The sequence below is a fragment of the Salmo salar genome, chromosome ssa26 (genome assembly GCF_905237065.1).
Source record: "Salmo salar chromosome ssa26, Ssal_v3.1, whole genome shotgun sequence".
Classification (NCBI taxonomy): domain Eukaryota; kingdom Metazoa; phylum Chordata; class Actinopteri; order Salmoniformes; family Salmonidae; genus Salmo; species Salmo salar.
The window spans coordinates 51702694-51728956 of NC_059467.1; the positions used below are offsets into that span (position 1 = coordinate 51702694).

Below are 26263 nucleotides of genomic sequence, written 5' to 3' on the forward strand. Positions count from 1 at the left end.
CTACCCCAGTCTCTCCTCAGCCTACCCCAATGTCTCCTCAGCCTCTCCTCAGCCTACCCCAGTCTCTCCTCAGCCTACCCCAGTCTCTCCTCAACCTACCTCAGCCTCTCCTCAACCTACCCCAGCCTACCCCAGTCTCTCCTCAGGCTACCCCAGCCTCTCCTCAGTCTACCCCAGTCTCTCCTCAGCCTCTCCTCAGCCTACCCCAGTCTCTCCTCAGCCTACCCCAATGTCTCCTCAGCCTCTCCTCAGCCTACCCCAGTCTCTCCTCAGTCTACCCCAGTCTCTCCTCAGCCTCTCCTCAGCCTACCCCAGTCTCTCCTCAGCCTACCCCAATGTCTCCTCAGCCTCTCCTCAGCCTACCCCAGTCTCTCCTCAGCCTACCCCAATGTCTCCTCAGCCTCTCCTCAGCCTACCCCAGTCTCTCCTCAGCCTACCCCAATGTCTCCTCAGCCTCTCCTCAGCCTACCCCAGTCTCTCCTCAGCCTACCCCAGTCTCTCCTCAGTCTCTCCCCAGTCTCTCCTCAGTCTCTCCTCAGCCTACCCCAATGTCTCCTCAGCCTCTCCTCAACCAACCCCAGCCCCTCTAAAGGACCGTGGTCACTCCCTCTTCCTCTCCCTCCCTCCCTTAGTTTCTCTTTCTCTCTCTCTCTCTCTCTCTCTCTCTCTCTCTTTTATTGCCCTCCCTTGATGTTGAACAGGATGTCTCTATGGAGACAGGGATAAACAGATGATAACAAATGCTCAGCAGCCTTTAAAGCTCATTTGAGTGTATGGGTTGGCGTTTGAGGTGGGGCAAGGAGAGGCAGTGCAGGACAGAGACAGAGGCAGAAGGGACTTGACATTAGCAAGAGGTAAGAGCTGCTGCAGTTTAGTGTTGCTTTCTAGCTCTGGGGGATCTGGGAGATCTGGGGGCTCTGGGGCTCTGAGAGGTCTGGGGGGCTCTGGGGGATCTGGGGGGCTCTGGGAGATCTGGGGGGCTCTGGGAGATCTGGGAGATCTGGGGGGCTCTGGGAGATCTGGGGGCACTGGGAGATCAGGGGGCTCTGGGAGATCAGGGGGGCTCTGGGAGATCAGGGGGGCTCTGGGAGATCAGGGGGCTCTGGGAGATCTGGGAGATCAGGGGGCTCTGGGAGATCAGGGGGCTCTGGGAGATCAGGGGGCTCTGGGAGATCAGGGGGCTCTGGGAGATCTGGGGGCTCTGGGAGATCTGGGGGGCTCTGGGAGATCTGGGGGCTCTGAGAGATCTGGAGGGGCTCTGAGAGATCTGGGGGCTCTGAGAGATCTGGGGGGGCTCTGAGAGATCTGGGGGCTCTGGGAGATCTGGGGCTCTGCTACTACTACTGCTGGGTAACTGTACTGTAGGCTGTAGATTACCTCTCTGTGTGTGTGTGTGTGTGTGTGTGTGTGTGTGTGTATGCCAGATCCCTGTCGGCTACACAGCATATGCACAACAATCCTAACATTAACACTGTATCATCAACAGAGCTGGGTTTTTTTTACTGCTCAACAATGCTGTTCCTGTTACAAGCCTTCTTCATCTGTGACTTAGCGATCTGAGAAGCGGCTTGTTGTGTGTTGCTATGATACTATGTTATGTTCCTATGGCATTGCTTTGCTGTGACACATTTAATATTGACATAACAAATAGAGAAGCGATTGATATCATTAAAATATCAAACATTGTTTAATTTCTGGCCTGCTGATTTTGTATTTGTAATGTATTAGTGCTGGGTTTTTTTTGGGGGGGGGGTGGGGTGGGATGGATTGTAACTGTAATTGAGGTGATTCTAGGTTTGTACAGTGGTTCCTGAATGGTTAGTGAATACTTGTGTCTGGCTGTGTGAATAACAACACACCCGTGTGTATATATTAGTCACGGCTACCCTCTCCCCTAGCATAATATACACCAGGTAATATTACCTCACTGTTCTTTCCTCTCTGGGCAAATACTTCAGTCAAGAGTTGAGGGAAAAGATCTTGACGATATACTGTAAGTTTAGAAAAAAGTTTTTAAAATATTTGACGTTTATAGAAACAGATTAGAGAATTATACTTTGGACAATTTCGCTCAAGTCAAGCGAACACCATTTAGAACATTCCCAGTAATATGCTGTGGATAAAATGTTCAGTTAAATACAATTATTAATCTGCATCATAATCAGAATATTTTGCTGTCCAAATCAAATTTAATTTTGTCGCATGCGCCGAATAATACAACAGGTGTAGACCTCACAGTGAAGTGCTTACTTACGAGAACTTAACCAACAATGCAGAGTTTTAAAAAGTAACTAAGAAAAATGTGGTAATTAAACGAAAGAAAAAATTATAACACAATAAAATAACAATAACGAGGCTATATACAGGGGGTACCGGTACAGAGTCAATGTGGAGGCTATATACAGGGTATTACGGTACAGAGTTAATGTGGAGGCTATATACAGGGTATTACGGTACAGAGTCAATGTGGAGGCTATATACAGGGGGTACCGGTACAGAGTCAATGTGGAGGCTATATACAGGGTATTACGGTACAGAGTTAATGTGGAGGCTATATACAGGGTATTACGGTACAGAGTCAATGTGGAGGCTATATACAGGGGGTACCGGTACAGAGTCAATGTGGAGGCTATATACAGGGGGTACCGGTACAGAGTTAATGTGGAGGCTATATACAGGGTATTACGGTACAGAGTCAATGTGGAGGCTATATACAGGGGGTACCGGTACAGAGTCAATGTGGAGGCTATATACAGGGGGTACCGGTACAGAGTCAATGTGGAGGCTATATACAGGGTGTTACGGTACAGAGTCAATGTGGAGGCTATATACAGGGGGTACCGGTACAGAGTCAATGTGGAGGTTATATACAGGGGGTACCGGTACAGAGTCAATGTGGAGGCTATATACAGGGGGTACCGGTACAGAGTCAATGTGGAGGCTATATACAGGGGGTACCGGTACAGAGTCAATGTGGAGGCTATATACAGGGGGTACCGGTACAGAGTCAATGTGGAGGCTATATACAGGGTGTAACGGTACAGAGTCAATGTGGAGGCTATATACAGGGTGTTACCGGTACAGAGTCAATGTGGAGGCTATATACAGGGTGTTACGGTACAGAGTCAAAGTGGAGGCTATATACAGGGTGTTAGGTACAGAGTCAATGTGGAGGCTATATACAGGGTGTTACGGTACAGAGTCAATGTGGAGGCTATATACAGGGGGTACCGGTACAGAGTCAATGTGGAGGCTATATACAGGGGATACCGGTACAGAGTCAATGTGGAGGCTATATACAGGGTGTTATGGTACAGAGTCAATATGGAGGCTATATACAGGGTGTTATGGTACAGAGTCGATGTGGAGGCTATATACAGGGTGTTACGGTACAGAGTCAATGTGGAGGCTATATACAGGGTGTTACGGTACAGAGTCAATGTGGAGGCTATATACAGGGTGTTACGGTACAGAGTCAATGTGGAGGCTATATACAGGGGGACCGGTACAGAGTCAAAGTGGAGGCTATATACAGGGTGTTACGGTACAGAGTCAATGTGGAGGCTATATACAGGGTGTTACGGTACAGAGTCAATGTGGAGGCTATATACAGGGTGTTACGGTACAGAGTCAATATGGAGGCTATATACAGGGCATACCGGTACTGAGTCAATGTCCAGGGGTACGTGGTAGAGGTAATTGAGGTAATATGTACATGTAGGTAGGGGTCAAGTACAGAGATACTTTCTCATACTCTACACACTGTACAATATAAGAGATCAATGACAAAAACCCATTGATAAGCTAACAGAAGATAAAGAACTGTGAACAGAGATACAGTATCACCTATCGGGAGATGATCTATGATACAGCATGTAGATTCCTACAGCAATCACATACAGCACATATACTGGAAATGTATGGACTCACTGTCCTTACTGTAAATCACTTTGGATGAACAGACTCACTTTCCTTACTGTAAATCACTTTGGATGAAAGAACTCACTGTCCTCACTGTAAATCACTTTGGATCAAAGGACTCACTGTCCTTACTGTAAATCACTTTGGATGAAAGAACTCACTGTCCTTACTGTAAATCACTTTGGATGAAAGAACTCACTGTCCTTACTGTAAATCACTTTGGATGAAAGAACTCACTGTCCTTACTGTAAATCACTTTGGATCAAAGGACTCACTGTCCTTACTGTAAATCACTTTGGATGAAATAACTCACTGTCCTTACTGTAAATCACTTTGGATGAAAGAACTCACTGCCCTTACTGTAAATCACTTTGGATCAAAGGACTCACTGTCCTTACTGTAAATCACTTTGGATGAAATAACTCACTGTCCTTACTGTAAATCACTTTGGATGAAAGAACTCACTGTCCTTACTGTAAATCACTTTGGATGAAAGAACTCCCTGTCCTTACTGTAAATCACTTTGGATGAAATAACTCACTGTCCTTACTGTAAATCACTTTGGATGAAAGCATCTGCATTGGATATAACGGCAAGTGGCATATAATACATTGTTATTATATTACAGTATGTCATATTAGGATGCTGCTACCGTAGAATTATACACGTGTCCATTTCCAACAGCCCTGCAGACAGACGTTATCCAGTGAGGGAGAGTGTTTTGTCTGTATTGATGATGAAAGCCAGAACCAACCAGACCCATCCCAAATGACACCCTTTTCCTATTTAGTGCACTACTGGCTGCAGGGTCTGTTGCTGTCCACACTACTAACACGCTGATTGGCTCGTGCCTGGTGCTCAGACTGGGGTCAAGAAACCTAGAAACCTGCAGGGAGACAACCAGACTAGACCAGACTGCAACACAGATTTGTGTGTGTGTGTGTGTGTGTGTGTGTGTGTGTGTGTGTGTGTGTGTGTGTGTGTGTGTGTCTGCGTGTGTGTGTGTGTGTGTGCGTGTGCGTGTCTGTGTGTGCGTGTGTGTGTGTGTGACCAGACTTCACCACAGATATAGATGTAAACTTGCTATGACATGTACTGTACACTAAAACTATGTGGACACCCCTTCAAATTAGTGGATTCGGCCATTTCAGCCACACCCGTTGCTGACAGGTGTATAAAATCAAGCACACAGCCCATGCAATCTCCATAGACAAGTCAGTTCGTCAAGTTTCTGCCCTGCTAGAGCTGCCCCCGGTCAGCACTGTAAGTGCTGTTATTGTGAAGTGGAAATGTCTAGGAGCAACAACGGCTCAGCCGCGAAGTGGTAGGCCACAGAAGCTCACAGAACGGGATCGGCGAGTGCTGAAGTGCATAGCGCGGTTACAACACTCACTACCGAGTTCCAAACTGCCTCTGGAAGCAAACGTCAGCACAATAACTGTTCATCGGGGGAGCCTCATGAAATGGGTTTTCACAAGCCTTAGATTACCATGCGCAACGCCAAGAGTCAGCTGGAGGGGTGTAAAGCTTGCTGCCATTGGACTCTGGAGCAGTGGAAACACGTTCTCTGGAGTGATGAATCACACTTCACCATCTGGTGGTCTGACGGATGAATCTGGGTTTGGAAGATGCCAGGAGAACGCTACCTGCCCCTAAGCATAATGCTCAACTGTAAAGTTTGGTGGAGGAGGATGAATGGTCTGGGGCTGTTTTTCATGGTCCGGGCCCCTTAGTTCCAGTGAAGGGAAATCTTAACCCTACAGCATAAAATGACATTCTAGATGATTCTGTGCTTCCAACTTTGTGGCAACAGTTTGGGGAAGGCCCTTTCCTGTTTCAGCATGACAATGCCCCCGTGCACAAAGCGAGGTTCATACAGAAGTGGTTTGTCGAGATCGGTGTGGAAGAACTTGACTGGCCTGCATAGAGCCCTGACCTCAACCCCATCGAACACCTTTGGGATGAATTGGAACGCCGACTGCGAGCCAGGACTAATCGCCCAACATCAGTGCTCAACCTCACTAATGCTCTTGTGGCTGAACGGAAGCAAGTCCCCTCAGCAATGTTCCAACATCTAGAGGAAATTGTTCCCAGAAGAGTGGAGGACTGTTCTAGCAGCAAAGGGGGGACCAACTCCATATTAATGGCCAGGATTTTGGAATGAGGTGATTGACGAGCAGATGTCCACATACTTTTGGTCATGTATTGTATCTACAACACTACCATGTACTTTACATTAGTAGCAGAGCAATACTGCCATTTCAGTTCATTACCATGTATCATAGCCTTCCCTGTGGCTCAGTTGGTAGAGCATGGTGTTTGCAATGCCAGCATGGTGTGTGCAACGCCAGGGTTGTGGGTTCGATTCCCACGGGGGGTCAGTACAAAAAAATGCATGAAATGAAATGTATGCAATCACTACTGCAAGTCGCTCTGGATAAGAGCGTCTGCTAAATGACTAAAATGTAAATGTACTTTACATTAGTAGCAGAGCAATACTGCCATTTCAGTTCATCACCATATGGATGGAGTGAAGAGTCTAGAGATTTTACAGAACCATGCTGCTAATTCAGTTCATCATAGAATTGTTTATTTATTTAACTAGTCAAGTCAGTTAAGAATAAATTCTTATCTTCAATGACGGCCTACCAGGGAACAGTGGGTTAAACTGCCTTGTTCAGGGGGACAGTGGGTTAAACTGCCTTGTTCAGGGGCAGAACGACAGATTTTTACCTTGTCAGCTCAGGGATTCAATCCAGCAACCTTTCGGATACTGGCCCAATACTCTAACCACTAGGATTACTGCTGGTTACTGGCTCAGCGCTCTAACCACTAGGCTACCTGCTGGTTACTGGCCCAACGCTCTAACCACAAGACTACCTGCTGGTTACTGGCCCAACGCTCTAACCACTAGGCTACCTGCTGGTTACTGGCCCAACGCTCTAACCACTAGGCTACCTGCTGGTTACTGGCCCAACGCTCTAGCCACTAGGCTACCTGCTGGTTACTGGCCCAACGCTCTAACCACTAGGCTACCTGCTGGTTACTGGCCCAACGCTCTAACCACTAGGCTACCTGCTGGTTACTGGCCCAACGCTCTAACCACTAGGCTACCTGCTGGTTACTGGCCCAAAGCTCTAACCACAAGACTACCTGCTGGTTACTGGCCCAACACTCTAACCACTAGGCTACCTGCTGGTTACTGGCCCAACGCTCTAACCACTAGGCTACCTGCTGGTTACTGGTCCAACGCTCTAACCACTAGGCTACCTGCTGGTTACTGGCCCAACGCTCTAACCACTAGGTTACCTGCTGGTTACTGGCCCAACGATCTAACCACTAGGCTACCTGCTGGTTTCTGGCCCAACGCTCTAACCACTAGACTACCTGCTGGTTACTGGCCCAACGCTCTAACCACTAGGCTACCTGCTGGTTACTAGCCCAACGCTCTAACCACTAGGCTACCTGCTGGTTACTGGCGCCAACGCTCTAACCACTAGGCTACCTGCTGGTTACTGGCGCCAACGCTCTAACCACTAGACTACCTGCTGGTTACTGGCCCAACGCTCTAACCACTAGTCTACCTGCTTATTACTGGCCCAACGCTCTAACCACTAGGGTACCTGCTGGTTACTGGCCCAATGCTCTAACCACTAGGCTACCTGCTGGTTACTGGCCCAACGCTCTAACCACTAGACTACCTGCTGGTTACTGGCCCAACGCTCTAACCACTAGGTTACCTGCTGGTTACTGACCCAACGCTCTAACCACTAGGCTACCTGCTGGTTACTGGCCCAACGCTCTAACCACTAGGTTACCTGCTGGTTACTGGCCCAACGCTCTAACCACTAGACTACCTGCTGGTTACTGGCCCAACGCTCTAACCACTAGGTTACCTGCTGGTTACTGGCCCAACGCTCTAACCACTAGACTACCTGCTTATTACTGGCCCAACGCTCTAACCACTAGGCTACCTGCTGGTTACTGGCCCAACGCTCTAACCACTAGGCTACCTGCTGGTTACTGGCCCAACACTCTAACCACTAGGCTACCTGCTGGTTACTGACCCAACGCTCTAACCACTAGGCTACCTGCTGGTTACTGGCCCAACACTCTAACCACTAGGCTACCTGCTGGTTACTGACCCAACGCTCTAACCACTAGGTTACCTGCTGGTTACTGGCCCAACGCTCTAACCACTAGACTACCTGCTGGTTACTGGCCCAACGCTCTAACCACTAGGTTACCTGCTGGTTACTGGCCCAACGCTCTAACCACTAGACTACCTGCTGGTTACTGGCCCAACGCTCTAACCACTAGGCTACCTGCTGGTTACTGGCCCAACACTCTAACCACTAGGCTACCTGCTGGTTACTGGCCCAACGCTCTAACCACTAGGTTACCTGCTGGTTACTGGCCCAACGCTCTAACCACTAGGTTACCTGCTGGTTACTGGCCCAACGCTCTAACCACTAGGCTCTAACCACTAGGTTACCTGCCGCCCCCAATTGAATGGGATTTGAATGAAATAGCAAATTCACCACCTAAAACCTTGTGATGCATTGCAGCCTACAGTACCTGGAGTGATGCAGTCCTTGTATCTCTAGTCCTCCACAGGGACTGAGTCTAACTGATCAGCTGGTTCTTCACCATGGAGAGGTTCTCTAAATGGTAGGATCACTGGGAACTTGTCCTCTGTGCTAGACGGAAGAGCAGGGGTGGAATCTGGGTTCTACGTCCCAACTGGTTCCCTATTGCCTTTATAGTGCACACATTTTTGACCAGGAGCCTGTGGTAGTGCACTATACAGTACAGGGAATAGGGTGCCATTTGGGACATACCGTCTCTCTCTCTCTCTCTCTCAATATGCTCTTTCTACTCTCTGGCTGTAGGATGCAATGCTCTGTCTGTCTGTCTGTCTGTCTGTCTGTCTGTCTGTCTGTCTGTCTGTCTGTCTGTCTGTCTGTCTGTCTGTCTGTCTGTCTGTCTGTCTGTCTGTCTGTCTGTCTGTCTGTCTGTCTGTCTGTCTGTCTGTCTGTCTGTCACTGGACTGTGCTTCACCCCCCCACACAGCACCTCCTACACAAGAACAGTTCATTACACACACTATTATTATTGCTAGGCAGCGCAAACTAAGAGTCATGTCTGCAATATCACTCACTCACTCACTATCTCACTATCTCACTCACTCACTCACTCACTCACTCACTCACTCACTCACTCACTCACTCACTCACTCACTCACTCACTCACTCACTCACTCACTCACTCACTCACTCACTCACTCACTCACTCACACACACACACACACACACACACACACACACACACACACACACGGGTCGGTAGGTAGCCTAGCGGTTAAGACCGTTGGGCAAGTAACCGAAAGGTCACTGGTTCAAATCCCTGAGCCAACTAGGTGAATAAATCGGTCAATGTGCCCATAAGCAAGGCACTTAACTCTAATTGCTCCAGTAAATCCCTCTGGATTACGACTGTCTGGTAAAGCACAGGCACTTTACATGAAGCCTTATTCCCGACATGTTTTATTAGGAAATTACACTGCACTTTACCATCCTACTTGCTTGCTATCCTTTGCTAGCTTGATCCTGTAGTTTGTAATATGTGATTTTATCTGTATGTTTTGTGATTGCTGCTAAACGAACGGCCTCGTTGAGGAAGTTTTCTAGAGTGGAAGCAGCTGGTATAGAGAGAAGCTGACTTCTATCCAAGGCCACCCACTGTTTCAGCAACACCTCCTCTTCTAGACCCTGCTGACTGGCTGTTCCACAGACAAGACTCTGTTCACTCTAAATCACATCTACTATGAAATATCAACTTCACTAGTCCCATAACAACTGACAGAGCACTACAGAGCACTATATAACTACAGAGCACTATATAACTACAGAGAACTATAGAGCACTATATAACTACAGAGCACTATAGAGCACTATAGAGCACTACAGAGCACTATAGAGCACTACAGAGCACTATAGAGCACTATAGAGCACTACAGAGCACTATAGAGCACTACAGAGCACTATAGAGCACTACAGAGCACTATAGAGCACTACAGAGCACTATAGAGCACTACAGAGCACTATAGAGCACTATAGAGCACTACAGAGCACTATAGAGCACTACAGAGCACTATAGAGCACTACAGAGCACTATAGAGCACTACAGAGCACTATAGAGCACTACAGAGCACTATAGAGCACTACAGAGCACTATAGAGCACTACAGAGCACTATAGAGCACTATAGAGCACTATAGAGCACTACAGAGCACTACAGAGCACTACAGAGCCATGACTGGTGTTTTCATTACTCAATGTCATAACAACTACAGTACTACTGCTGCTACAGCTGCTTTCTACTACAGCTATACGTTATTCCACACCCCACCCACCCACACCCACATCCCACCCACCCACATCCTACCCACCCACATCTAAGACCCACCCACCCACCTACACCCACATCCCACCCACCCACCCACACCCATCTAAGACCCACCCACCCACATGTTGCAGCAACAACCAAACTATTAGCTACTACAACGTTGTAGCAACATCCAAAAGGACTCTCTATGTGATGTGGAATGAGAAGGCATGAGGGGACAGTAACCATGACTACCCTTGTGTTAGGGACTGCATCAGTACTGTGTAATCTCCAGCGTGAGATCATGTCTCACACCCCCAATGGCTACGTCCCAGTACGCTTTACTGGTCTCTGTTCCTCTCCTTCCTGGTCTCTGTTCCTCTCCTTCCTGGTCTCTGTTCCTCTCCTTCCTGGTCTCTGTTCCTCTCCTTCCTCTTTACTGGTCTCTGTTCCTCTCCTTCCTGGTCTCTGTTCCTCTCCTTCCTGGTCTCTGTTCCTCTCCTTCCTGGTCTCTGTCCCTCTCCTTCCTGGTCTCTGTTCCTCTCCTTCCTGGTCTCTGTTCCTCTCCTTCCTCTTTACTGGTCTCTGTTTCTCTTCTTCCTGGTCTCTGTCCCTCTCCTTCCTGGTCTCTGTTCCTCTCCTTCCTGGTCTCTGTCCCTCTCCTTCCTGGTCTCTGTTCCTCTCCTTCCTGGTCTCTGTTCCTCTCCTTCCTGGTCTCTGTCCCTCTCCTTCCTGGTCTCTGTCCCTCTCCTTCCTGGTCTCTGTTTCTCTCCTTCCTGGTCTCTGTTCCTCTCCTTCCTGGTCTCTGTCCCTCTCCTTCCTGGTCTCTGTTCCTCTCCTTCCTGGTCTCTGTCCCTCTCCTTCCTGGTCTCTGTCCCTCTCCTTCCTGGTCTCTGTCCCTCTCCTTCCTGGTATCTGTCCCTCTCCTTCCTGGTCTCTGTTCCTCTCCTTCCTGGTCTCTGTTCCTCTCCTTCCTGGTCTCTGTTTCTCTCCTTCCTGGTCTCTGTTCCTCTCCTTCCTGGTCTCTGTTCCTCTCCTTCCTGGTCTCTATTCCTCTCCTTCCTCTTTACTGGTCTCTGTTCCTCTCCTTCCTGGTCTCTGTTCCTCTCCTTCCTCTTTACTGGTCTCTGTTTCTCTCCTTCCTGGTCTCTGTTTCTCTCCTTCCTGGTCTCTGTCCCTCTCCTTCCTGGTCTCTGTTCCTCTCCTTCCTCTTTACTGGTCTCTGTTTCTCTCCTTCCTGGTCTCTGTCCCTCTCCTTCCTGGTCTCTGTCCCTCTCCTTCCTGGTCTCTGTTTCTCTCCTTCCTGGTCTCTGTTCCTCTCCTTCCTGGTCTCTGTCCCTCTCCTTCCTGGTCTCTGTTTCTCTCCTTCCTGGTCTCTGTTCCTCTCCTTCCTGGTCTCTGTCCCTCTCCTTCCTGGTCTCTGTTCCTCTCCTTCCTGGTCTCTGTCCCTCTCCTTCCTGGTCTCTGTTCCTCTCCTTCCTGGTCTCTGTCCCTCTCCTTCCTGGTCTCTGGTCCTCTCCTTCCTGGTCTCTGGTCCTCTCCTTCCTGGTCTCTGTTCCTCTCCTTCCTGGTCTCTGGTCCTCTCCTTCCTGGTCTCTGGTCCTCTCCTTCCTGGTCTCTGTTCCTCTCCTTCCTGGTCTCTGTTCCTCTCCTTCCTGGTCTCTGGTCCTCTCCTTCCTGGTCTCTGGTCCTCTCCTTCCTGGTCTCTGGTCCTCTCCTTCCTGGTCTCTGTTCCTCTCCTTCCTGGTCTCTGTTCCTCTCCTTCCTGGTCTCTGTCCCTCTCCTTCCTGGTCTCTGTTCCTCTCCTTCCTGGTCTCTGTCCCTCTCCTTCCTGGTCTCTGTTCCTCTCCTTCCTGGTCTCTGTCCCTCTCCTTCCTGGTCTCTGTTCCTCTCCTTCCTGGTCTCTGTTCCTCTCCTTCCTCTTTACTGGTCTCTGTTTCTCTTCTTCCTGGTCTCTGTCCCTCTCCTTCCTGGTCTCTGTTCCTCTCCTTCCTGGTCTCTGTCCCTCTCCTTCCTGGTCTCTGTTCCTCTCCTTCCTGGTCTCTGTTCCTCTCCTTCCTGGTCTCTGTCCCTCTCCTTCCTGGTCTCTGTCCCTCTCCTTCCTGGTCTCTGTTTCTCTCCTTCCTGGTCTCTGTTCCTCTCCTTCCTGGTCTCTGTCCCTCTCCTTCCTGGTCTCTGTTCCTCTCCTTCCTGGTCTCTGTCCCTCTCCTTCCTGGTCTCTGTCCCTCTCCTTCCTGGTCTCTGTCCCTCTCCTTCCTGGTCTCTGTCCCTCTCCTTCCTGGTCTCTGTTCCTCTCCTTCCTGGTCTCTGTTCCTCTCCTTCCTGGTCTCTGTTCCTCTCCTTCCTGGTCTCTGTTCCTCTCCTTCCTGGTCTCTGTTCCTCTCCTTCCTGGTCTCTATTCCTCTCCTTCCTCTTTACTGGTCTCTGTTCCTCTCCTTCCTGGTCTCTGTTCCTCTCCTTCCTCTTTACTGGTCTCTGTTTCTCTCCTTCCTGGTCTCTGTTTCTCTCCTTCCTGGTCTCTGTCCCTCTCCTTCCTGGTCTCTGTTCCTCTCCTTCCTCTTTACTGGTCTCTGTTTCTCTCCTTCCTGGTCTCTGTCCCTCTCCTTCCTGGTCTCTGTCCCTCTCCTTCCTGGTCTCTGTTTCTCTCCTTCCTGGTCTCTGTTCCTCTCCTTCCTGGTCTCTGTCCCTCTCCTTCCTGGTCTCTGTTTCTCTCCTTCCTGGTCTCTGTTCCTCTCCTTCCTGGTCTCTGTCCCTCTCCTTCCTGGTCTCTGTTCCTCTCCTTCCTGGTCTCTGTCCCTCTCCTTCCTGGTCTCTGTTCCTCTCCTTCCTGGTCTCTGTCCCTCTCCTTCCTGGTCTCTGGTCCTCTCCTTCCTGGTCTCTGGTCCTCTCCTTCCTGGTCTCTGTTCCTCTCCTTCCTGGTCTCTGGTCCTCTCCTTCCTGGTCTCTGGTCCTCTCCTTCCTGGTCTCTGTTCCTCTCCTTCCTGGTCTCTGTTCCTCTCCTTCCTGGTCTCTGGTCCTCTCCTTCCTGGTCTCTGGTCCTCTCCTTCCTGGTCTCTGGTCCTCTCCTTCCTGGTCTCTGTTCCTCTCCTTCCTGGTCTCTGTTCCTCTCCTTCCTGGTCTCTGTCCCTCTCCTTCCTGGTCTCTGTTCCTCTCCTTCCTGGTCTCTGTCCCTCTCCTTCCTGGTCTCTGTCCCTCTCCTTCCTGGTCTCTGTCCCTCTCCTTCCTGGTCTCTGTCCCTCTCCTTCCTGGTCTCTGTTCCTCTCCTTCCTGGTCTCTGTTCCTCTCCTTCCTGGTCTCTGTTCCTCTCCTTCCTGGTCTCTGTCCCTCTCCTTCCTGGTCTCTGTTCCTCTCCTTCCTGGTCTCTGTCCCTCTCCTTCCTGGTCTCTGTTCCTCTCCTTCCTGGTCTCTGTTCCTCTCCTTCCTCTTTACTGGTCTCTGTTCCTCTCCTTCCTGGTCTCTGTTCCTCTCCTTCCTGGTCTCTGTTCCTCTCCTTCCTGGTCTCTGTTCCTCTCCTTCCTCTTTACTGGTCTCTGTTCCTCTCCTTCCTGGTCTCTGTTCCTCTCCTTCCTGGTCTCTGTTCCTCTCCTTCCTGGTCTCTGTTCCTCTCCTTCCTGGTCTCTGTTCCTCTCCTTCCTGGTCTCTGTCCCTCTCCTTCCTGGTCTCTGTTCCTCTCCTTCCTGGTCTCTGTTCCTCTCCTTCCTGGTCTCTGTCCCTCTCCTTCCTGGTCTCTGTTCCTCTCCTTCCTGGTCTCTGTTCCTCTCCTTCCTGGTCTCTGTTCCTCTCCTTCCTCTTTCTGTCTTCCTAGATAGGTTTCTATCATACACAACCCATTGTAATCTGGTAAGGAGAAAATACCAGGAAACTATTGGGTCAGATTCAGGTTGTGGAACTGGGATCTCTCCTGTACTGTAGAGAGAGAGAGAGAGAGAGATAGAGATAGCGAGAACTGTCCTTCTGTCCCCAGAGAGAGAGAGAGAGAGAACTGTCCTTCTGTCCCCAGAGAGAGAGATATAGAGAGAACTGTCCTTCTGTCCCCAGAGAGATAGAGAGAGATAGAGATCGAGAGAGCTGTCCTTCTGTCCCACAGAGAGATAGAGATAGAGAGAACTGTCCTTCTGTCCCACAGAGAGATAGAGATCGAGAGAGCTGTCCTTCTGTCCCACAGAGAGCTAGAGAGAGAGATAGAGAGAACTGTCCTTCTGTCCCGCAGAGAGCTAGAGAGAGAGAGAGAGAGAACTGTCCTTCTGTCCCGCAGAGAGAGAGAACTGTCCTTCTGTCCCCAGAGAGAGAGAGAGAGAGAACTGTCCTTCTGTCCCCAGAGAGAGAGAGAGAGAGAACTGTCCTTCTGTCCCACAGAGAGCTAGAGAGAGAGATAGAGAGAACTGTCCTTCTGTCCCACAGAGAGAGAGAACTGTCCTTCTGTCCCCAGAGAGAGAGAGAACTGTCCTTCTGTCCCCAGAGAGAGAGAGAACTGTCCTTCTGTCCCCAGAGAGAGAGAGAACTGTCCTTCTGTCCCCAGAGAGAGAGAGAACTGTCCTTCTGTCCCCAGAGAGAGAGGAGGCCTCCCGTCATCCTATTGTGCCCCAGTAAGGCTGTGGACATGGGATCTGCCTTAAATAGAACGTTGTGGGAAAACAACCCGTGGTTACCTTGGTTATTGGCAATGTTGTTGTTGTCTGCATGTTTAAGTCAATTACAAAACTACATTTAAGAAAAAGTCCAAGTAAAGATGACTTTTCAACATTACCTGCTTCTAAGCGTTCTCACAAAGCGTAATATTGTAGAGCTTCCCCCATGACCCTTTTTCATGACGACACTAACGTTAGCCACGGCTAGCTAGCTATCAGAACACAGGTTCTTATTCATTAGCTGTGTTAAAGATGTGAACCTTCAAGACTGGAGTTCTCGGACTGTGAAGAGCTGCAGGATGGGTTCTGGAAACACATGATGTTCTCTCCTCTCCTTGACCTCTCCTCCAGTCCCTTCTCTCCTCCTCCTTCTCCTCCCCTCTCTTCTCTCCTCCTTCTCCTCTTCCCTCCTCTCCTCTCTTCTCTCCTCCTCCTCTCCTCTCTTCTCTCCTCCTTCTCTCCTCTCCTGTCTTCTCTCCTCTCTTCTCTCCTCCTTCTCCTCTTCCCTCCTCTCCTCTCTTCTCTCCTCCTTCTCCTCCTCCTCTTCCCTCCTCTCTCCTCTCCTCCTCCTCACTCCTCTCCTCGCTTCTCTGCCTCCTTCTCCTCCTCCTCTTCCCCACTCCTGTCTTCTCTCCTCTCTTCTCTCCTCCTTCTCCTCTTCCCTCCTCTCCTCTCTTCTCTCCTCCTTCTCCTCCTCCTCTTCCCTCCTCTCTCCTCTCCTCCTCCTCTCTCCTCTCCTCCTCCTCTCTCCTCTCCTCCTCCTCTCTCCTCTTCCCCACTCCTGTCTTCTCTCCTCTCTTCTCTCCTCCTTCTCCTCTTCCCTCCTCTCCTCTCTTCTCTCCTCCTTCTCCTCCTCCTCTTCCCTCCTCTCTCCTCTCCTCCTCCTCTCTCCTCTCCTCCTCCTCTCTCCTCTCCTCCTCCTCTCTCCTCTCCTCCTCCTCTCTCCTCTCCTCGCTTCTCTGCCTCCTTCTCCTCCTCCTCTCCTGTTCTCTTTTTTTTATTTTTAAGTAAAGGAATCGTTTCAACAGATTGTGTGAACCCAGATCCCTGAAGGGAAGGACTGAGAGGTCAAGTCGAGTGGTGTTAGAGGAGATGTGATATTCATGTTAAAGTCCCGAGGGTCATCTGGAGCAGAGACAGACGTTATTAGTAGGTACAAAACGAACACAACAAATCAGTCAAGTAAACTTTGACATGTTCTTTAGTCGTTGACAAGGTATCTACCATGGGATCAAGTATGCATGTCATATGCCATTCAAAGAAATACTATACTATGGAACATCCATTATACACTGCTCAAAAAAATAAAGGGAACACTTAAACAACACAATGTAACTCCAAGTCAATCACACTTCTGTGAAATCAAACTGTCCACTTAGGAAGCAACACTGATTGACATTACATTTCACATGCTGTTGTGCAAATGGAATAGACAACAGGTGGAAATTATAGGCAATTAGCAAGACACCCCCAATAAAGGAGTGGTTCTGCAGGTGGGGACCACAGACCACTTCTCAGTTCCTATGCTTCCTGGCTGATGTTTTGGTCACTTTTGAATGCTGGCGGTGCTTTCACTCTAGTGGTAGCATGAGACGGAGTCTACAACCCACACAAGTGGCTCAGGTAGTGCAGCTCATCCAGGATGGCACATCAATGCGAGCTGTGGCAAGAAGGTTTGTGTGTCTGTCAGCGTAGTGTCCAGAGCATGGAGGCGCTACCAGGAGACAGGCCAGTACATCAGGAGACGTGGAGGAGGCCGTAGGAGGGCAACAACCCAGCAGCAGGACCGCTACCGCCGCCTTTGTGCAGGGAGGAGCAGGAGAAGCACGGCCAGAGCCCTGCAAAATGACCTCCAGCAGGCCACAAATGTGCATGTGTCTGCTCAAACGGTCATAAACAGACTCCATGAGGGTGGTATGAGGGCCCGACGTCCACAGGTGGGGGTTGTGCCTACAGCCCAACACCGTACAGGACGTTTGGCATTTGCCAGAGAACACCAAGATTGGCAAATTCGCCACTGGCGCCCTGTGCTCTTCTCAGATGAAAGCAGGTTCACACTGAGCACGTGACAGACGTGACAGAGTCTGGAGATGCTGTGGAGAACGTTCTGCTGCCTGCAACATCCTCCAGCATGACCGGTTTGGCGGTGGGTCAGTCATAGTGTGGGGTGGCATTTCTTTGGGCGGCCGCACAGCCCTCCATGTGCTCGCCAGGGGTAGCCTGACTGCCATTAGGTACCGAGATGAGTTCCTCAGACCCCTTGTGAGACCATATGCTGGTGCGGTTGGCCCTGGGTTCCTCCTAATGCAAGACAATGCTAGACCTCATGTGGCTGGAGTGTGTCAGCAGTTCCTGCAAGAGGAAGGCATTGATGCTATGGCGTGGCCCGCCCGTTCCCCAGACCTGAATCCAATTGAGCACATCTGGGACATCATGTCTCGCTCCATCCACCAACGCCACGTTGCACCACAGACTGTCCAGGAGTTGGCGGATGCTTTAGTCCAGGTCTGGGAGGAGATCCCTCAGGAGACCATCCGCCACCTCATCAGGAGCATGCCCAGGCGTTGTAGGGAGGTCATACAGGCACGTGGAGGCCACACACACTACTGAGCCACATTTTGACTTGTTTTAAGGACATTACATCAAAGTTGGATCAGCCTGTAGTGTGGTTTTCCACTTTAATTTTGAGTGTGACTCCAAATCCAGACCTCCATGGGTTGATAAATTGGATTTCCATTGATTATTTTTGTGTGATTTTGTTGTCAGCACATTCAACTATGTAAAGAAAAAAGTATTTAATAAGATTATTTCATTCATTCAGATCTAGGATGTGTTATTTTAGTGTTCCCTTTATTTTTTTGAGCAGTATAGAAAGTCTTAAGGTGTTAGAAAACTCATACTAACCACACTAACCGTAATATTTGTGAGGTGAATTGAGTATATAGTATGCTCATTGGTCATAGTTAGTATGTTAGTTAGTAGTTAGTATGTCAAAAGTTCCCGGATGTCGTACTAAATTTGCCAAAATACGAAGTAAACATGCAGTGTACACTATATCCATGCTTTTAGGACCCATAATGCAATTCTTCAGAAAATGTGTGTGGCTTCACTACGTTTTCAGATTGGAGAAAATGGGGGGGGGGGGAATATACAGCCTGAGGAGAGCAGATACAAATTCATTGCTTTAACTAATTATGACAAATGTTTTTTATTTTATTTTTTATTTTAATTGAGCAATGTAATAAAGTAATAACTTTTGAAATAAGTTTTGTTACACGCTATGTTGGCTGAAAACATATTATCTACGCTTGTCACGTTCTGACTAGTAAAGGGGTTATTTGTTATTGTAGTTTGGTCAGGACGTGGCAGGGGGTGTTTGTTTAGTGTGTTTCGGGGGTTTGTTGGTCTATGTTACTATGTAAGAGGGGTGTTTGTTTTATGTGTTTCGGGGTTGTGGTTAATGTTCTAATTTAGTATATTTCTATGTTCGTTCTAGTCTTTCTATTTTCTATGTTTAGTTAAAGGGGGTTGACCTTCAATTGGAAGCAGCTGCTCCTCGTTGCTTCTAATTGAAGGTCCTATTTAAGAGGGGTATTTTTTCTATGGGGTTTTGTGGGTAGTTGTTCCTTGTTTAGTGTTTGTTGCACCTGACAGGACTGTTTCGGTTTGTTGTATTTGTATTTATTTGTTTCTCCTTCTTCAAATAAAAAGAAGATGAGTATACATATTCCCACTGCATTTTGGTCAAATCCTTACGACAACCGTGACAGCGCTGTCCTTAAGAAGTGCATAGCGTTGCAGCAGTATGTTAGCTAGTTACCTAACGTTAGTTGCCTACCGATACATCTAACTAGCCAGGCAGTATATTAACGATCTGCTATCTTATTACCCAACGTTTATTGACTTGATTATTCACATCATTCTTAGTTAAGTGGTATAGTCGTCGTGCGTTTCAATAAGCTTTGACCGGTGTCAGTAAACGTCGGCGCAAACAACAAACAAAAAAGATAAATGAAATTGTTGCCAGGAACAGAGTTAATATGGAAGCAGCCTGACCAGCTCTGCTAGGGAGAGAGAGTATAATGGTCACAGTGAGCTGTCTGGAAGCAGCTAGCCAGGCCATTCACAACTACAGCCACCAGTGTGACCGATATCAAGACGTCCATCATTTCAGACTACATTTTTATCCTGCAAGATGACTCTTTTCCACTATCAATAAAATGTGTCAAATTTAAAATATATATATTTTTTAAGTAGCTAGCCAACGTTAGCCAGTTAGCTTGGGTGTTTGACTGCCGTTGAACGCTCGGATCAACCCTACTCCTCGACCAGAGCGTCCAAATATATATATATATATATATATACACAGTATGTTAGTTATATATATATTTAGCTCTGAACGCTCCGAGATATATACGAACTGACAATCTGACAACGGGAAGGCCCAGAATGAAGTACTCTGGCACTCCATTAATGAATTTACGAACACACCCCGACATCGTAAAACGTCTAGCTGGTGATTTTGTTATGCTAACTAGCTAGCAAGACGTTGCATAGCAACGGCATCAACTTCCGGTGGACGGGAGAAGCTCTAGGATTGTTTTTATTTTAAAGTACGCTCAACTGGAACGATACTCTTCGTTTACAGTATACTAAAATGAACTAATAGTATATAGTATATACTCATTAAGTATGTAGTATACAGTATTCTAAAAATGAACTAATAGTATATAGTATATACTCATTAAGTATGTAGTATACAGTATACTAAAATGAACTAATAGTATATAGTATATACTCATTAAGTATGTAGTATACAGTATTCTACAAATGAACTAATAGTATATAGTATATACTCATTAAGTATGTAGTATACAGTATTCTAAAATGAACTAATAGTATATAGTATATACTCATTAAGTATGTAGTATACAGTATTCTAAAAATGAACTAATAGTATATAGTATATACTCATTAAGTATGTAGTATACAGTATTCTAAAATGAACTAATAGTATATAGTATATACTCATTAAGTATGTAGTATACAGTATTCTAAAATGAACTAATAGTATATAGTATATACTCATTAAGTATGTAGTATACAGTATTCTAAAATGAACTAATAGTATATAGTATATACTCATTAAGTATGTAGTATACAGTATTCTAAAATGAACTAATAGTATGTACTCATTAAGTATGTAGTATACAGTATGTTAGTATGGGTATTCGAACACAGCTTGAGTCTTGTAATCAGGCTGCTTTAAATGCACCTGCTTCTTTAAAAAACAAAATTATAAACATGCTTTAGTGTCAGACAAAAGTGCTTACATATTTATAATGACCCATGTTGTCTTATTTAGTAGATATTCTTCAAGATGGCGGAGAGCACGGACCTGGAACAGCTGATGAGCTCTTTTAAGAAGTTTGCGATCCACGGAGACACCAAGGCTACAGGGAAGGAGATGAACGGGAAGAACTGGGCTAAACTGTGTAAGGACTGCAAGATCATCGACGGGAAGAATGTCACCGGCACTGACGTGGATATCGTCTTCACTAAAGTCAAGTGAGTTTCAATAACAACCAACTACAACATAATAACAATCTAATACATTATTATTATTATTATTATTTATGGGCCAATTTCAAACATCACTGGCCACTAGATTATCCCCAACTGATCTCTCTTAAATCATGAGCGAGTTTGTTTTGTATGGCCCAGTGCCCCGGGATTGGCGGAGTTTGCGCATTTTTAGACCATTCCATTGGTCCTTAAGGGTAATCTCCACCCACCCAGGGGGCACTGGGCCATATTAAAATGAACTTGTTCATGGTTTAAGAGAGATCAGCTGGCGATAATATAGTGGCCAATGTTAGTTGCAATTGGCCCATTATTATTATTATTATTACATAATACTTATACTAGTACTGATAATACTCAGGTAAATCCACTTCAGAACAGTGTTGTAGAACGGCTGTTGTTTTCTGACGGTTAAAGAGTTTAAATCCACTTCAGAACAGTGTTGTGAACGGCTGTTGTTTTCTGACAGTTAAAGAGTTTAAATCCACTTCAGAACAGTGTTGTGAAACGGCTGTTGTTTTCTGACAGTTAAAGAGTTTAAATCCACTTCAGAACAGTGTTGTGGAACAGCTGTTGCTTTCTGACGGTTGCAGAGCAAAGACGTCCCGGGTGATCACCTACGAGGAATTCCAGAGAGCCCTGGAGGAGCTGGCCCCTAAGAGGTTTAAAGGTCAGAGCAAAGAGGAGGCCCTAACGTCTGTCTACAAGCTGATAGAGGGCAAGGAGCCCACCAACGTAGGAGTCACGGTACGACAGATACACTACTGCTACTACTACTACTACTACTACTAATATACTACTACTACACGACAGATATACTGCTGTCTGTCGACAAGCTGATTGAGAGTAATGAGCCCACCAATGTAGGAGTCACGGTATGACAGATACACTACTACTACAACTACTACTAATATACTACTACTACTACTAATATACTACTACAAATACACTACTACTACTACTACTACTACTACTACAGATACTACAAATACACTACTACTACTACTACTACTACTACACCCGTACTTCTACTACACTACTACTACTACTACTACTACTACTACTACTACTAATATACTACTACAAATACACTACTACTACTACTACTACTACAACACTACTACTACTACTACTAATATACTACTACAAATACACTACTACTACACTACTACTACTACTACTACTACTACTACTACTATGCTGCTACTACACTACTACTACTACTACTACTACTACTACTACTACTACTACTACTACTACTACTACAAATACACTACTACTACACTACTACTACTACTAATATACTACTACTACTACTACGAATATACTACTACTATACTACTACTACTACTACTACTACACTACTACTACTAATATACTACTACTACTACGAATATACTACTACTATACTACTACTACACTACTACTACTACTACTACACTACTACTACTAATATACTACTACTACTACTACTAATATACTACTACTATACTACTACTACACTACTACTACTACTACTACTACTACACTACTACTACTACTACTACACTACTACTACTACACTACTACTACTAATATACTACTACTACTACGAATATACTACTACTATACTACTACTACACTACTACTACTACTACTACACTACTACTACTACACTACTACTACTAATATACTACTACTACTACTACTTCTATACGACTACAACTAATCAACTTTCATTATTGACATGTTAGCCGGCTAAATAAACACTGTCTTGTTCTGTAACACATCTTCAAGTGTGTGGTGAGATTATGTACATAAATGAATATGGGGTAAGGCCTGGCAAAGTAGTCTACTGTCACTTGAGGGTAGATAGGACAGTTGTGGAGGAGGATAGTAACAGTACGGTGTGTTTATCACACAATTCTGAAGTCAAGGAGGTTGTTTAGACGTGCCTGAGTGAATGTAGTGAATGTACTCAGCTCTCCTATCCAAACCGTCTCAGTGCTCTGGCTCGCTCTGAACCAACTCACTTTCATGACATCATAGCCATTATAAGAGACTGGCTTCATCGGTGAGGTGTGTGTGTGTGTGTGTGTGTGTGTGTGTCTGTGTGTGTGTCTGTGTGTGTGTGTCTCGTCTGTCTGTCTGTCTGTCTGTCTGTCTGTCTGTCTGTCTGTCTGTCTGTCTGTCTGTCCTGTCTCTCTCTGTGTGTGTCCTGTCTGTCTGTCTGTCTGTCTGTCTGTCTGTCTGTCTGTCTGTCTGTCTGTCTGTCTGTCTGTCTGTCTGTCCTGTCTCTCTCTGTGTGTGTGTGTCTGTGTGTGTGTGTCTCGTCTGTCTGTCTGTCTGTCTGTCTGTCTGTCTGTCTGTCTGTCTGTCTGTCTGTCATGTCTCTCTGTCTGTGTGTGTCCTGTCTGTCTGTCTGTCTGTCTGTCTGTCTGTTCCTGTCTGTCTGTCTGTCTGTCTGTCTGTCTGTCTGTCTGTGTGTGTGTGTGTCTTACCTAAGTTTTTTTTCCTCCAACACCATTATCTGTTTACACTGGCTGGTGTGTGTGTGTGTGTGTGTGTGTGTGTGTGTGTGTGTGTGTGTGTGTTTTATTATCTGTTAACACTGGCTGGCTGTTCTCATGCTGTGAATTGAACCAGAGTTCAACCTCTTTATCTAAGAGCGGCTGTTGGTTTTTGACTTAAGAAATGGTAATTGATTTAAAGTAATCCCTTTTTAGGGAGCGGTTCTACCTATCCATCTCCAGCTGTTTCCTCCTGTGTACAACATTCAGATTCTAGGGACCTTTTAGACCCGTTGTAACCCCAACGCTGGAGTTTGTCAAGAGAACCTACAGTAGCAGTTTACCATTAAAACAGAACTGTATTGGTTTAACACACCGACATGACAACATGGTTTCTGTTACTGTCCGCCCCCCCCGTCTCCCCCCCTCCCTCCACAGAAAATGGCGAAGACAGCCGCAGTGGACAGACTGACGGACACCACCAAGTACACAGGCTCCCACAAAGAGCGCTTCGACGAGAGCGGGAAGGGGAGGGGTAAAGGCGGGCGGGAGGAGCTGGTGGAGAAAACGGGCTACGTTGGCTCCTACAAGAACGCCGGAACCTACGAGGAGAAAACCAAGGCTAAGTAGCCCACCGGGCCAGGCGGGGTGGTCAACAGGTCCAGTAGCCCACCGGGCCAGGCGGGGTGGTCAACAGGTCCTGTAGCCCACCGGGCCAGGCGGGGTGGTCAACAGGTCCTGTAGCCCACCGGGCCAGGCGGGGTGGTCAACAGGTCCTGTAGCCCACCGGGCCAGGCGTGGGTGGTCAACAGGTCCTGTAGCCCACCGGGCCAGGCGTGGTGGTCAACAGGTCCTGTAGACCACCGGGCCAGGCGTGGTGGTCAACAGGTCCTGTAGACCACCGGGCCAGGCGTGGTGGTCAACAGGTCCAGTAGCCCACCGGGCCAGGCGTGGTGGTCAACAGGTCCTGTAGCCCACCGGGCCAGGCGGGGTGGTCAACAGGTCCTGTAGCCCACCGGGCCAGGCGGGGTGGTCAACAGGTCCTGTAGCCCACCGGGCCAGGCGGGGTGGTCAACAGGTCCTGTAGCCCACCGGGCCAGGCGGGGTGGTCAACAGGTCCAGTAGACCACCGGGCCAGGCGTGGTGGTCAACAGGTCCTGTAGCCCACCGGGCCATGCGTGGTGGTCAACAGGTCCTGTAGCCCACCGGGCCAGGCGGGGTGGTCAACAGGTCCAGTAGACCACCGGGCCAGGCGGGGTGGTCAACAGGTCCAGTAGACCACCGGGCCAGGCGTGGTGGTCAACAGGTCCAGTAGCCCACCGGGCCAGGCGGGGTGGTCAACAGGTCCTGTAGACCACCGGGCCAGGCGGGGTGGTCAACAGGTCCTGTAGACCACCGGGCCAGGCGGGGTGGTCAACAGGTCCAGTAGACCACCGGGCCAGGCGTGGGGGTCAACAGGTCCAGTAGACCACCGGACCAGGCGTGGTGGTCAACAGGTCCAGTTGCCCACCGGGCCATGCGTGGTGGTCAACAGGTCCAGTAGACCACCGGGCCAGGCGTGGTGGTCAACAGGTCCAGTAGCCCACCGGGCCAGGCGTGGTGGTCAACAGGTCCAGTAGCCCACCGGGCCAGGCGTGGTGGTCAACAGGTCCAGTAGCCCACCGGGCCAGGCGGGGTGGTCAACAGGTCCAGTAAACCACCGGGCCAGGCGGGGTGGTCAACAGGCCCAGTAAACCACCGGGCCAGGCGTGGTGGTCAACAGGTCCAGTAGCCCACCGGGCCAGGCGGGTGGTCAACAGGTCCTGTAGCCCACCGGGCCAGGCGTGGTGATCAACAGGTCCAGTAGCCCACCGGGCCAGGCGTGGTGGTCAACAGGTCCAGTAAACCACCGGGCCAGGCGTGGTGGTCAACAGGCCAGTAAACCACCGGGCCAGGCGTGGTGGTCAACAGGCCCAGTAGCCCACCGGGCCAGGCGTGGTGGTCAACAGGTCCAGTAGCCCACCGGGCCAGGCGTGGTGGTCAACAGGACCAGTAGCCCACCGGGCCAGGCGTGGTGGTCAACAGGTCCAGTAGCCCACCGGGCCAGGCGTGGTGGTCAACAGGTCCAGTAGCCCACCGGGCTAGGCGTGGTGGTCAACAGGACCAGTAGCCCACCGGGCCAGGCGAGGTGGTCAACAGGCCCACAACATGGGATGTATCCCAAATGACATCCTACTCTATATAGTCCACTACTTTAACCAGAGCACTATGGGTCCTGCTATAAAGTTGTGCACTATATAGGGAATAAAGTACCATTTGAGACACTTCCAGGGTCACTATCCCCTAGCCCCCCCTCCCCCCTTACAGTCGGGACCAAACCCTGAACCCCGAACTCTGACCTTTGACCCCTAACCACAGGCTCAACCCCAGGCCCTGTCGACAGAGGCTGTTCCTCTCTTATCTTTGATATGTTCTGAGGGTGTGTGTGTGTGTGTGTGTGTGTGTGTGTGTGTGTGTGTGTGTGTGTGTGTGTGTGTGTGTGTGTGTGTGTGTGTGTGTGTGTGTGTGTGTGTGTGTGTGTGTGTGTGTGTTGTAATTGGGGATGATGAGAGAGCATGCTTTTTACTCTGAGGATGTTATAGTTAGAGAGCTTGTGTGAGGTGATGTCCTTAAACAGAGATATATGAACGATGTGTGTTTACACATGACTCGATCAGAATGCTCTGTTCACTGTCACACCTGGCCTGCCCTGAGACTGTACATAGACCTGTGATATAGCATACCTTTCTTTACCTTGGATTTGTTTTTAACATGTTGAGTTGGACTGTGACATACTGATGCAAGAGTTGATCTGGAATTTAACGAAACATCCACCGTAAAGTAAAAACGTCAGCGTCAAGATCGCGATTAGACAACAACAAAAAAATACATTCTGGTAAAATAATCTGACATTGTACCGCGTTCCACAGGCTTCAAACCATGAACGGCCTCTTTGATTTTGAATTCAGTTCACTTTCTTACAGTATATTTCATCTTTCTTACAGTATATTTCATATTTCTTACAGTACAAAACATCTCTCAAACTCATAGTTTCAGGGTTACGTCTTTAAGACTTGTTTTAGAACTAGCTAGCTTTTTATTCTGACACTGTTTCTTTAACGCTCGTTGCTTTCAAAACGTTTCAATTAATTTTTCTCTGTTTTTTTGTTTGTTTTCATTTGTTTGTTTGTAGAAACTGGTAATGAATAAAAAAACGGTAATAAAGTGTTTCTCTTTA

General features: G+C 48.0%; 1 protein-coding gene across 2 annotated transcripts; it reads left to right on the top strand.

Moving 5' to 3' along the window:
• The first annotated feature begins 703 nt into the window (after positions 1-703).
• Positions 704-26263, top strand: LOC106588035 (tubulin polymerization-promoting protein family member 3). 2 transcript variants are annotated; one of them, XM_045708431.1, is made up of 4 exons: positions 704-854; positions 20301-20503; positions 21112-21265; positions 23446-26263. In XM_045708431.1, the coding sequence occupies exons 2-4, from the start codon at positions 20316-20318 to the stop codon at positions 23635-23637; spliced, it is 534 nt and encodes a 177-aa protein (XP_045564387.1). In that variant the 5' UTR covers positions 704-854; positions 20301-20315; the 3' UTR covers positions 23638-26263. The 2 variants fall into 2 exon arrangements, with proteins under 2 accessions (XP_045564387.1, XP_045564388.1); XM_045708432.1 differs by having other exon boundaries at positions 719-854; positions 20304-20503.